At 34.8% G+C, this 13,619-nt stretch overlaps 1 protein-coding gene across 2 annotated transcripts; it reads left to right on the top strand.

Annotated features, from left to right (window-relative positions):
- Positions 1-5,271: 5,271 nt before the first annotated feature.
- LOC141617215 (putative F-box/FBD/LRR-repeat protein At1g22000) lies at positions 5,272-10,375 on the top strand. 2 transcript variants are annotated; one of them, XM_074434401.1, is made up of 6 exons: positions 5,275-5,549; positions 6,229-6,323; positions 7,693-8,526; positions 8,635-8,781; positions 9,819-9,863; positions 9,971-10,349. In XM_074434401.1, exons 2-6 carry the CDS (start codon positions 6,294-6,296, stop codon positions 9,998-10,000), a joined length of 1,086 nt encoding a protein of 361 aa, XP_074290502.1. In that variant the 5' UTR covers positions 5,275-5,549; positions 6,229-6,293; the 3' UTR covers positions 10,001-10,349. The 2 variants fall into 2 exon arrangements, with proteins under 2 accessions (XP_074290501.1, XP_074290502.1); XM_074434400.1 differs by having other exon boundaries at positions 5,272-5,549; positions 9,819-10,375.
- The last annotated feature ends 3,244 nt before the right edge of the window (positions 10,376-13,619 follow it).

The raw sequence follows: 13,619 nt of genomic DNA, 5'->3' as shown, positions 1-13,619 counted from the left end.
AAACTGAGTAGGATAAACCTACCTTTTCGCAAGCTCCATAAGCAAACCCGATCCAATAATAATACCGCTTCATAAAATGTCACCTAATTAAAGTAATCCCCTATTTATTATATGAATAGGTGAAACTCCCATTTTTCCCGCCTAAAAAATATTTCCTAATTTGGGCTAAGTATCTGTAGCATATACTATAGGTATGATATCTAATAAATGGGCATAATTTTTTACATGTAAATATTTACAAGATTCAATATGTATATTACATTCCCTATAAGTTTTTCTCCGGTCTATTTTATGATACCGAAATTATTATTTTTTCTTTGAAAAGTTTTATGATAAAAATTTATTGACATTTAATGATAAGAAGTTCGGCTAAAAAATATGTCTTTTATAATTCTATTTTTCTGTCTTATGATACAAAGCTACTACAAGTTGGCCAACTCCTTTTGCAATTTTTCTAATTTTATTGTATAATTAATTCATTACTTGAGGTTTTTTTTTGTTAATGTAATCATATAATAATATTATTTGTAATAGTGAAGTAATTTATATAATAAGGTTCTGTTAGAACGTCAATCGTATCTGGTGTGAAAAGTATCAAATATTCTTTCTTACGGAGTATATCATTTAAACATGTTACTAAACTATAATATTTGACATCTTTGTAAGTTATTATCTAAAATAACGCGCATTTGCGCGGGATCTACACTAGTTAAATATATTTAATTACTAGCTAATCTAATTAACATTAAATATGAATTCAATTAAACAAAACTCGTCTTAACTATTTAAAACCCGACTCAAACTCTCCTCCCTTAACCGACTGATAGCCTTATCGTGTACCTATGCAAAGATAATTACCCTAGACACAAATTAATGTAGTAATAGGGGTCGAACACAAGGAGACGGGAATTGCGTTGTGAAATGCTATGGGAAGATTTCTATCAAGATCGATTTCGTTTTGGGTTTGGTTGTTTGTTTGATGACTAACAAAAATTATGGTGTAAACTATATAATAAAAGGGAGTCTAGGGGAGTCGGGTCACACATGTAAAGGTAAATATACGATTATGATAAATTCGGTAATAATAACATTGTCAATTGTTTAGGCTTAGAGACACCCACCTTACGGCATTAGTGTCAACCATAAACCGGGTCCTAGAGAAACTCTCGTCCATGACTAGGTCGTCTTACTACACATGCTTAGTCTAATTCAATTCCGTGCCTCTCGACTTTAGAACGAATGAACAAACTTAATCAATTGAATAAGGCCTTAAACAAAGATTAAACATTAAGGTGCAAACATGTGATAGAAACAATTAGACAATATTACATCAACATAATTTAACATTTTATATATTTGATTTTGCATGGCTTCCCTAACCCCTAGACTAAGGAAATTTAGCTACTCATAATGCAATGTAAACTATAAACTTTGTTTTAAGAAATGCTAAACATGATTGTATGAATTATATAAACTAAATGATATAACATGTAATAAAAATAATACTAATGCAATATTATAAACGTGCAAAGGAATAATTATGCGATAACTAAATAGAAATGTGAAATTGTAAACTAGAAATAGAAATACCGTAATGGAAATGAACTTGTATGGAAGAAACAAAGTAGAACCAAATGCTTGAAATGTATTAAGAACCAAATGTTTGAGAACTACAAGCTTAACAATATTGAAAACTAATATGAAAACTATTGAGAGAATTATGCTTAAGGCTATTATAAAGTATATGAGACGTAAGAATAAGATGCCCCCAGCTATGAAGTGCCTCTCCTTTATATAGGGGAGGCAAAAGAAACGTAAGCCCACTACGAACAGCCAACCTGCTTGGAGAATCCTATGTTGGTGATTAATTGAGCGATTAATCACCCGGTTAAGACCTAAATTCTTAGCATCCTAGGTATGTTGGAATCCTATGCTTTCCACCTTGACTTGGACTTGAGTTTGGGCTTGACTTTGATTGTTGACAATATTTGCATTACACATTAATCCATCAATTTCTCCATGGAAAACCTATGCAAATACTCCATACTAGTCCAATACTTGGTCTTGTTTAGCCATTGCACTCTAGCTTGCATTTTTGTTGGATTTTGGCTCCTAAAAGCTTAAACTCCTACAAAACATGTGGAAAAAAGCAATTGCAACTAGAATAACAAATATTAGCTCAAAACACTATGATAAGTGCTAAATGACATGTAAAATGGAGCTAATATAGGGGGTAAAAATATATAGAATATGCACTTATCACCGACACCAAGCACCACCCCCGCTGCCACAGTGGACCACCACCACCAGCCATGGTGGCCCACGGCCAGCGGCCCTATAGTGACGACAACCACCACGATAGCCCCACCACGCTCACACACCCGTCACACTCACACACACACAAGCCCGAGCCTAACCCAAAACCGCCACCCTTACCGGCGCCGACCACCGTGCTTGACCACGGTGGGTCCAGTGGCCACCCACTACGCCGTGCCAACCACCAGCAGCAACAGCAACACCAACGGAAACAACAACGACAAACAACAACACCACCCCGACATCCCTCCTTTCTCCCCCTGAAACCGCCTTTCCCGCCGCCCTCGCAGCCACCCACGACCACCACTCTACTCCTCTCACCACCCTCGACCCAAGCCTACCCAAGATCAGACCAAAACTGACCCATAAAGTCCCTAAAACCGAAGCCCTAACCCGGTTCACTTAGATCCCAAAACTTAACCAAAAAAATCACTCGGTCAACGCCCTATTCGGGTGGTCAACGACAGTCTCAAAGTGGCCAGAGACGGGTCAAGGTCGGGAAGGGTTAAAGGTATAAAATAAATAACATAATGGCTAGCATAAGACGGTCTTACCTTACGAACTCGAGGCGGAGGGACAAAAGACGATCTTCCTTTTCTTCTCTTTTTCTCTCTTCTTTCTCTCTAAGATTTCTTTCAATTTTTGTGTGGTGGAAATGTAAATGAAATGGGGTAATGTAGTATGGGTGTATAAGGGGTACATGTGGCTTATTAATGTTATATTATTATTATATTATATTATTCCGTCTCAACATAACTCGCTAAATATAATGAAATATTATTATTATATAATTATTAAATACGGAGTATTACAGAGAGAAACTTATGGAGCCGATTTTATACATTATAAATTAAGGGGCTTAATTGCACATAGTATCAAACTTATGAGAGTGATTTGCTATATTTCCCAAAATAAAAGTTAAATAGGTAAATAATGGTGATTCAGACAGCGTCGGGCACTAAAACTAGTGTATTTTTATTAAACGATATTGTTACGATATTATTATGATATTCAGTGTATAATATCTTAGCTAATTATGTACTGTGTTATATTGTTGTTACCTTGTTTATAGGCTAACAATTAGAAAGTAAATATTCGGTTTGTTGTATATATTTAACTTACCAGGTATCGTTTCATCATCAATTCAATAACATTCAATCTTTTCTTTCTCCCTTATCGTTCTTCAATTTTTAATTCTTAGACCCCGTGATTTGGACTTAATTTCAGTTATTATAAGTTTAGTTCAGTTGAGTTTCTTACTATTTATGAGGTCAATTCAGTTTAGTTCAGTTCAGATCCGTTAAGTTCAATTTCCGATCAGTTCAGTAAAGTTCCGCCGGTCCAAAAAAAGGGCCATCAAACAAATAGTGAAATACTGAAATATATTTATCGTCATATATTTCTCTAAAGCAGTAGCCAAATCCGCTGATGTGGCATCCTAATTTACTAGCATAGTCTTATGTGGCAGTTGATGAGCACCAGTAGTAAATTCTAAAGAAAATAATAAAATAAAAAGTTGATTGATAACTAATTGCGAATTCAATGGGTAAGGAATGAAATATGGAACAAAATATTCCATAATTTATACAGAAAAGGAATATAATAAATTTTGATTGATATTATGTTAAAATCATGGAGATTCATATTTAATTATCTTTAGAAATTATCTTTTACATAACAGAATAATTGAGCCAAAATATGATAAAGAGAGCAAAATTTTCGCCCTATAGTATGTCTAAATTAGATTGTTCTCGAAAATGCCCCATGAAATCAATATAAATACGCATTATCATGGACAGTCCCAATTACCTTCCGTCAGTCACAACAAAAGCGACAGAAAGTTAACACAAACCTTACATAATTTATGATTTACAACCCTTTATAAATTTATCAAAACAAATTGTTGAAAATCAAGGTACGGTCAATAAGGAAAAACTGAAGCATAGAACACGCAACACTGTTGATGCTCTGGGCTTGCTTTTGGTAATACTTGCCGGCAATCGTTACTCCATTTGATATAGCTACATACTATATATGGCCTACATCCATGAATTTGTGGGGTTAATTTGTCAATTAAAAATGGCACTGGTGGGCAAAAAGAGCTCAATTTGATTTCTGTTTTGTTATTTTCAGGTCGGTTTATATGTTTGTCTGCCTCTTCATTTTTATTTTTATTTTTGGCTTATTTTTCCTAATTTTCTTATTGGATTAGTAAAAATAATACTTTTTTGCTCTTTTGTTCGCGTGGAGTGTACTTTTAAAGGTTTGATTTATTATCTCATTATATGTGAATGGAGTACTTTCTCCATTTTTTGTGTCTTTTATATTTTCGGGTATGTATTTACATTCTTTAGTAAATAAAATTAAATTTATGTTTTAATAATTTTGGACCTTTTTATTAAGTCTTCTAACAAAATTGTGTTATAGGCATGAATGGTAAGTCCTGCTTAAGATGGAGTATCCGTCTTAAATCTTAACATGAGTCAAATGCATAAAGGGTGAGTGGGGATCCTCTGTCCCATTTGGTATCCCAATGTGTGTGCCACTCCAATCATCTTCTAACACATCAACAAATTTATATAATTATTGTAATATTTTATTTTGCAACAAGTGATGTGTCAAGAGGTGAGTGAAGTGACACACACAATGGGACACAAAAGTGGGACAGATGATCCTTACTGATAAAGGGTACAGAAGAGTATTTGTTGTACAGTCATTTCAAGTCAATTGTCTAGGCATAAAATTAAATTTATGCAAGTATAAGAGTTGGATGTGCAATTTGATATCCATTAAAACACAAACTAGAATCTTAATATTGAGTTGAATATTTTTAGGTTAAGTGTGACTTAATAAATTTTTATTTAAGTTGAAATTATGCTAATGGACTTTATACGGGAGCACAATGTGTGATAACTGATAACTCATACGAATTGATAAGAGAGAGAGAGTTGTATTCCTCTTTCTTATCATTTGGCATAGTTAATGCATAATCATTAACCCAAAATAAATTAAAGAGTATATCTTAATCATGATTACCTAGGTTAATAAAATTTTAAAAGCAGACCCAATTTGACGAATTTAAACCTAGTATAAGGTAATTACTTTTTCCATAAAAGAATTTTACCTTTCCCACTAAACTTTTATCTCTATATCTCTGAATGAATACTACGGAGGTATACAAGATCTGAATTTCATTCACATTGTACCATTCTCCAAGCAGATAATATTGTCCGGTAATTCTCGAATTTCTTGCTCTTTTTTTTTTTCCTGATAATTTATTACTACTTATTTGTTGCTACGATTTAGAAGCTTGATTGAATCGTGTTTTTTGTTTTTGAATGAATAAAGAAATAAACAAGTAGAAGTATTGTCAGCTTTAATACTCCGTAGTTGATTTTCATAGCAGAATTGGAGTAACTGAAAAGTTAAGGAATGGAGTTAGCTCAGATGGGAAAATTCTATGTGGAATTTAGTTGAAAAAGTCTTTTGCCTGTGTTCTCTTGTGGGTTTTGTAAGGTAACGAAGTAGTCACTAGTAGAGTCGGTTTTTGATGGACGTAGGACTACTTGGTTGATCATTATATTCGTTTGCGGGTTGTGTAATGTAATGTAGTAGGGGTAGATACTAGTTGAGTAGGTTTTGGATGGAATGACTACTTGGTGGATCATTTATTCCCTTGCGCATATGCACAAGGCAATCTAAGAAGGATTTGTCAGTCATATAAATGTTCTTGTTCCAATTTTGAGTACATGTAGTCACTAGTAGAGTAGGCTTATGCAATTTGATAGGTAAGAGGTAGTAAATCAAGGATTCAAGGGAATGATCATGAATTTTGTGCCTGATATTGCGATGTGGTTGGTAAGAATGAAGGAAGATAATGGAAGTGATCGTTTTTTGGTGTGTATTTTGCAGGCTGTGTTTGTGTGACTAATATATGACTTGACATTATTGCATCAACTTATAAATTTCGAAGAACCATGGATTCGGATTTAAGAACTTTAAATAAGGTATGACAACCATGTGCCCAGCTTCTTCTCACACCATTTGAGAATTCTTTTTCCTCAAATCTTTCTTTGTGTCTGCTCAAGTAACATATGCAGTTATGCTTCTATGTGTTAGATTTTGTTTCCTTGGAATAAAAGGTGCAATTTTTTAATCGGGGAAACCGTCTTGAAACTATTCAAGGTAGAGAAGATTATCTTTTACTCCCTCTGTCCCGGTCATTTGTTTTCCTATTCCATTTTGGTGTGTCTCCGTCAATTGTTATCCTTTCTATTTTAGGATTGCATTTGATGAGTAAATTGATCCTTCACACTCAATTTGATCCACTTGTCATTTTATAATTGGCCCCCTTCCCTTTCCTTGGTCTTTGTGCCAAAACCAAAGGACAACAATTGACCGGGACGGAGGGAGTAACTTTTAAGAATAGTCTTTCTAATCTACAGGTCCCGTCAGGTGTCAGATATCTATCTTTGCAATGGTGTATCGTGAAGTTTGTCTGCTTTGCTAGAGTTGATTCTTAAATGAAGAGTTAGGGTGAAAAAAAGCTATTAACTTATGCTCATGAGTTCCTTGTTATAAAATAGATCCTTACCTGTTTACCACAATGGTGCTAATTCGTTGGAAAAAAAAATCAGTTAAAAAATTAGTTCAAATCCCATATTGCTCTGCTTTGGAATCCTGGAATTAGGCACCACTCGCCAAATTAACTGCTGAATAATTGACAAAACAGGCTTTATTCAAGTTGAAACTTCTACCTTCAAGGTTGACGACATACGCTTAAATTCACGATTTTTGAAATTTTATATGGTTTTGCTTTGATTATGTTGGGACTCTTGGGGGAGCAGTCAATCAGGAGCGTCTCATGTTCTCCAAAAAAAAAACTAAAACTTCTGTTCCTACCCTCACTCCATTAACAGAATGCCTTTTATCATAAAATTGCCAAAGTTTCACTAAACTGACTGTACTTGTCGTTGTCTAGTAACTGTAATTTACTGACACTCTCGATGAAATTTTAATTTGGGTAATCTAGAACAGTTTATACTCTATATGTATTTGCTAATACAAGGGTAAGATTGCATACATCCGACCTCATTACTCTTCAGTTTGCAGAACCCCTTAGAGACTGAGATAATGTTGATGTTGTCGTATCCATGATAGGCAAGTTGAAATTTCTTTCAGGAATAGTTTATTCTGGTTCTGTGTAAGTACTTGCTTGTCTTAGCTGCCATCTCTGAACTCTGGAGCATGTCCACTTATATGCTTGTTGTTCTGAGGATAATGAAGTTGTTATTATACCACCTATTGAAATTGCTTTTGAACAAAAGATTTGAGCCAACTATTACTGCTGCATATATGATGTTCAAAATGTGTCAGTGTCGCTGGTTGGAAGGCAAGTTGGAAAATCGGATTGAGGCGCTGCCAGATGATGTTCTTATCTCAATAGTATCTCATCTGAACCTGAAGGAAGCAGCAAGAACTAGTGTTATATCTCGTAGTTGGAGATATCTTTGGACACATACGACCGGTGGATTGGACTTTGTTGAATCTATTCCCAAACATACTGAGCAGAACATACTTGACCTATCTAGGTTCAAGCTTATAGATTGGGTAAATCAGGTGTTGAATGTGCATAAAGCTTCTACTCTAGATGTTTTTAAAGTTAGTTTTGGTATTTCTGATGAAAGTTCAAATGTGATAAATAAATGGATCAAGTTTGCGTTACAAAGGAGAGTCAAACGGCTTTTGTTGGATTTCAGATGCATTGAAAGTTCACCTTATGCGAAATTTTCCGTTACAACTCATGTTTTCACCAACTGCCCTCTTGGTTCATTGACTTGTCTTCATCTGAAAAACGTAGACATGACTGAGACAGTTCTCGAGTTTATTCTTTTGAATTTCCCTCTGCTTCAAGTTTTGCATCTCAATTCAGTATCGTCTTTAGCAAGGCTTAAAATTGCTGGCCCGTCACCATTTCTAAGGTGCCTAAAGATAAAGCATTGCTTCTCTTTGCACAGCCTTGAAGTACATGCTGTCAATATTGTGTCCTTTGCTTATCATGGTCCCACGGTAAAGAAGTTTTTCAAGAAAGTTCCCCGACTAGTCGAAGCCAGTATAAACGAGGACTTCTTGATAAAAAACATTCACAAATTCTCAAGTTACTTTTCTCGGTTGGAGTCTCTTAAACTGGATTTACAAGACTGGCACTGGGTTAGTGTGTTCCTCTTCCTGTCCCTTTTTGCTGCTTATTATATGGTCTTTTTTCATCTCTTCTTTGGTTATATATTCGTATTTTTTAATTTTTAACTTTATTCCCAGATGGTTGGTTGCTTCCCAGAACTCCCCAAGTTTAAAAAACTCAAATACTTGAAACTAAGTTGGTCAAGGAACATCATAGAATGTTTTATGGCCTTGTGCACTCGGCTACTCAATGCATCTCCATTGCTGCAGAGATTTGTCCTGAAGGTACACCTGTTTTTCTTTCTTTTTTTGGGATCCGGAAACAGAATGTGAAGGTGCACCTGTTGTTTTTTTTGTCCTCCACATTATAGCATGTTAATTTTTGAGATATCAAATATTCCTCTTGGCTCTAAAAGCTTGCTTGTTATTCCCTTGTCGTGCGTAACATGTTTGCACTGTTTTTCGGTGTTGGCTTTTTGTAACTGTTGGCTTGACTGTTGGAAATCTTTGCTGAAAAATCTCTCTATATCTGTCCAACAGTCATTGGATACAAAATAATCAGTCTCCTATTAGTTAGAATCTGAAATTGTTCTATCGATCGGTTCTAAGCATAAAAAGGAATTCAAGAAAAGCAAATCATCAACAAATTTTCATAAATATACACTTCGCCCCTAATTGTTGTACACACCTACACTTTGTCCGACTGCAGATAAAATTTCATATTTAAGAGAAGTGAAAAAAGGTGAGTTTGACTCACTTTTACACTTTCTAGGCAAGAACGAGACAGGTTAACGGTCCTACATCCTAATTCAAGGGTAAACCAGCCAAGACATTTTTCCGCCACTTCCTTAAAACTCCTTAATAGTACGAGTTGTCTTCTGATACAAATATGATAGAGGGAGTAGAGTTAAAGCTAAACAAAGAAGGCTTATCACAGATAACAATATGGAATGGCCAACTGAGGACTTAGGGAGTAAGTGATCCTTTGAGCTCATATGAAGTTATGCTGAGTTGTATCCAACAAATGAACCGATTTAGGAATGTGTGGATTACTAGATTATATCTCGAAATAAAGAATGAATGAGATCGTAAATAAAGACATAGTCGCTTTTCAACCTGGGAATATAAACAGAAGCCCGTCTAAAAATGAGCTAAGGCACAACCCTCTCTAACAATATAACTATTGTATATTGTTCTCTTTTGTTATTGCCGAAGGTAGCTTTGGCAGGTTTGTTTCGAGACAATTTATTCTCCAAGAGGTTTATGGGTTGATACTCAACCTCTCTCTTTTATTATCTGATATATATTTTCTGTGGATGCAGACTTATAGCATACTGAAAAATGAAGATAAAGACATTTTAACGCCGGTACAAAGAAGTTCCTTTTATCGACATAAGCAACTAAAGGTGATAAAACTTCGTGGCTTTCGTGGGTATACAAAAGATGTTGAATTAGCTCTTTGGTTGTCTGCTAGGTTTTCGGGCTTAGGGACGCTAGTCGTTGATCCTTGCCCTATATCGTCACTTGGTCAGTGTGGAAAATGGGATATTGAAAAAGCGGTCACTCGTGCACAATGTATGCAGAATTTGATGCCGGTAGGAATCAAATTTGTGATAGCCTCTCATCAAAGCAAGGAGCTTTAGAAGTGGTTCAGTGGCTTAGCTATATTATTTTTTTTTTTTTTTTTGGCTGAGTGAAAAAGATGGCTAGCTTAGGCTTCGCTTGCTTTAAGATCAAGTTTAATTTAATACTACTGTAACACCCGTGAAAATTCACGGGGTTGTTTTAACTTTTTGATAAATTTAATTAAATATATTACGAAATGAAAAAAAAAAACGTAAAGTTAAAAAAAATAAAGACTGGGAAATCTCAAAAAAAAAAAAACTTAAATCAATAAAATATGATGAGTCGGTGGTAATAAGCTCGATCTACAGCCTAAGTGATAATTCTACTACATAATCAGTACAAATATGACGGTACAAATATGATAGCTAAAAACCCCGCTCATGTTACTCTTGAACGTTAATGAAGGACGTTTTCGTATAATAAATTATGAATTAACATGAGTTTCAATGTTGTACTTGTAATTCCTTGTTTGTGTTTACTTGGTATGTCAATTTTGTGTTTTTTTGAGATGTAATGAGCATCTTAAAATTGGTGCAAATTTGATGAGATTCAATTGCATTAAGATAATATTCTTTTTGTTGAATTAAATAATACTGAACATCATATATTATTGCTTTTGTCAGATTTCGTATATCAAATCACTCGAACCGATTCAAATCCGTTCCGAAATATAAGTTCGAACGGATATACATATTCGAATTTTTCAGATATCAAATCTAGTAATGATACGGTGATTCCCATCCTCTTCTGCCTCCAACCACCATCTTTGAGAAGGATCTCCCCAATACTTTAAGCATTTTTATTCTCAGGAAATCAATTAGCATAGTTGCAAGTCACCGCAGGAATCCTTTGCTGTATAAACAATTAAGCAGGTTAATATTGCCATATGTTATGTCCATTTATCCACACTTTCCCTTTACCCATGTCGCCCATGTCTAAAACAAGTCGTTCATTTCCCGGTGGAGTATGGAACATAGTCTAGAGTCTGGGCATGTAAAGAAACTTATCAGCCTCAACGCTTTTTTTTTTTTGGCAAATTACATTTCTCAAGAAGGAAACAAACGTGTAGGGATTGCAAGGAGAATAACCATATAGGACCATTTATGCCACGTCAAGTCTCTCTTTCCTTCATTCAGACCACTTAGCGAGACATGACCACGAACACCAGCATTCCACATCTCAAAATACAAGCCAACATTCTGAATTTATAAATAAAATACATTAAAAATTACATTGGTAATATAGAGGATTTGATCATAGTGATTGATTAAGAGATCATATCACAAAGGCTAAGAATGAAATAGAGCATACCAGGAGCCCAACAGCAAAATTTTGTCAACAACTGTATCTATGACAGACACAAAAATTGATTGTCATGGGTTATTCAAACACTTATATACATTGACTAAAATTTGTAACTCATAAAACGATTTAGCTCCACAACCGTTTGGTCCTCTTCTGAAAATGAGTGTCAAATTTTAGAGAGCAAGTATACAATCTAAACTATAATATAAGCCCTTACCAAGAAACTAATCCCCAATGGAAAAAAGCAATAGGGAGAAAGATCAGAGTATAGAAAAATAAGCCAAAAGTTCCATTCTTTTAAGCGAAGTGAGAAATAACACACCAGAAAGAATAGCATTCAGAAAAGCTGGTCTTTTGTTTGTTGATCATGGATGTTGGCTCTATCTTTCACGAAAAACTGAAAATGTTTGACAAAATATACAAATGAGAGTCGTTAAATATCAATAAATCATTTAATACAAAATGTGGAGTACCCAGAAATTAAGTCTCTCAAAATATTATACCGCTAACTTAAATACTGAAGTAGTCATCTTATACTATTATCACTCAACTTATCCATTAATATGTTGGTCCCTCATCCCTCGAATATCCTACCACAAATCAACATAATCAACATTTAGAATGAGATTATTAGAATAAGCGTTATAGATTGATAAGAAACATGAAAAGTTAAGTATAGGACTTTGCTAATTGGACCTGTAGATTGATAAACAAATTGAGATCATTCTGTTAAGCTTTATCAGTAAACTCAAACTGAATAGCAACAATAGGACGTGACGACCAGTTTCGAGATTATGATTGAAATAGATTTTTTTTTGGTGATAAATATTGAAACAAATATGTAATACCATGATACTGAGTACAAATAGGCAAATAGCGGGTGAGAGATATGAGAATATGAGCCATGTGACTTCACTTGAGCTTTAAGATTACTATAGTTTTGTAGTAATAACAAAAACCAACTCCTCAAAACGGAAGCCAGGAATTCAGTTGTACACAGTTCAGTAGACCATCAATGAGTAGAAACGAAAAATTGGAGAGCTCGACATAGAGATGGAAAATAAAGAGCTCGGGTAAGAACACTTTCGGAGTTAAGAAAATACAAACCTCTCTCGAATACTTCTTTGGAGACACCGGTCAGTGTTGATGGCTCCTTAACCACCATATTTCTTCTCATCAGAAGTCAATATCATCTATGCCACGAATGTAGTAGTTACAATAACAAATAAATACATAAACAGAAATTCTCATATGAGATGGTCTTAAAGACAATTATGAGACTAACCCATATTGTACTATTGTAGCATAAGAATGAGAAATAACCAAACAAAATGAAACCAATGTACTGTACAATACACAAAATAGCAGTTATGACTGAAATCCAGCCAAATCTTCAAGAAACTGAATAATCGCAGGAAAAAAACTACTCCGTATTAATAAACAAACCCACAAACTTCAACAAATTTGTTCAACAGTATAACACAAAGATAAACACGCTCTCACCGGACTGACGACGACAATTTGGATCTGGGTATGACGTCCGAGACTTGCTGGATATTGCTAGAAAATCTGTCACCATATTCGACGGCAGCGAAATCCAAGGGATATAATTGACAGTAGGAAAACCCAATTGGAGTTTATTAGAATATCGACATGGGTATATTTTTCGGATTTTCTATTGGAATTCATTTTAGGTTGTTGCAATTGGGGTTTTGTTTGTAGGAGATGAGTTGCCTTGCTCATATTAATAGGGAAAGAGTCTGGGTAAGAGTGTACTAGTACTCTATTTGTGAATTGCGCGTTGCCTGGATAAATATTTCGAGGAGTTAAAGAGTAATGAAGACCCCTCTTTTTTAGGAAATTGAATTTGCACCTTTATCAAAATAGTAAAGAGATGGACTCTTTTGACCTTTATTTCCTACTGAAAAAGGTAACTTGATAAGTAAATGAATCCATTTTTGAAATAATGCCGAAAAATAAAATAATTGTCGTTTTGGGTCGGTTTTGAAAATAATTGTCGAAATGTTGTCCACGTAGGCTCGGTTTTTACGAGCCTGTGTGGGGTTCAAACACGCCATATGTATTGGCGTGTGTATAAGCAATAAAACACGCCATTGGCAATGACGTGTTTCTTCAGTCCAATTTTTCAACTCCAATCCAGTAGTTGGGCTAACGGAAACAAATCAAACACG

The sequence above is a fragment of the Silene latifolia genome, chromosome X (assembly GCF_048544455.1).
Source record: "Silene latifolia isolate original U9 population chromosome X, ASM4854445v1, whole genome shotgun sequence".
In the NCBI taxonomy this organism is placed as follows: domain Eukaryota; kingdom Viridiplantae; phylum Streptophyta; class Magnoliopsida; order Caryophyllales; family Caryophyllaceae; genus Silene; species Silene latifolia.
Note: the sequence above shows the minus strand (reverse complement) of the source record. Positions and strands in the feature narration are given on the sequence as shown.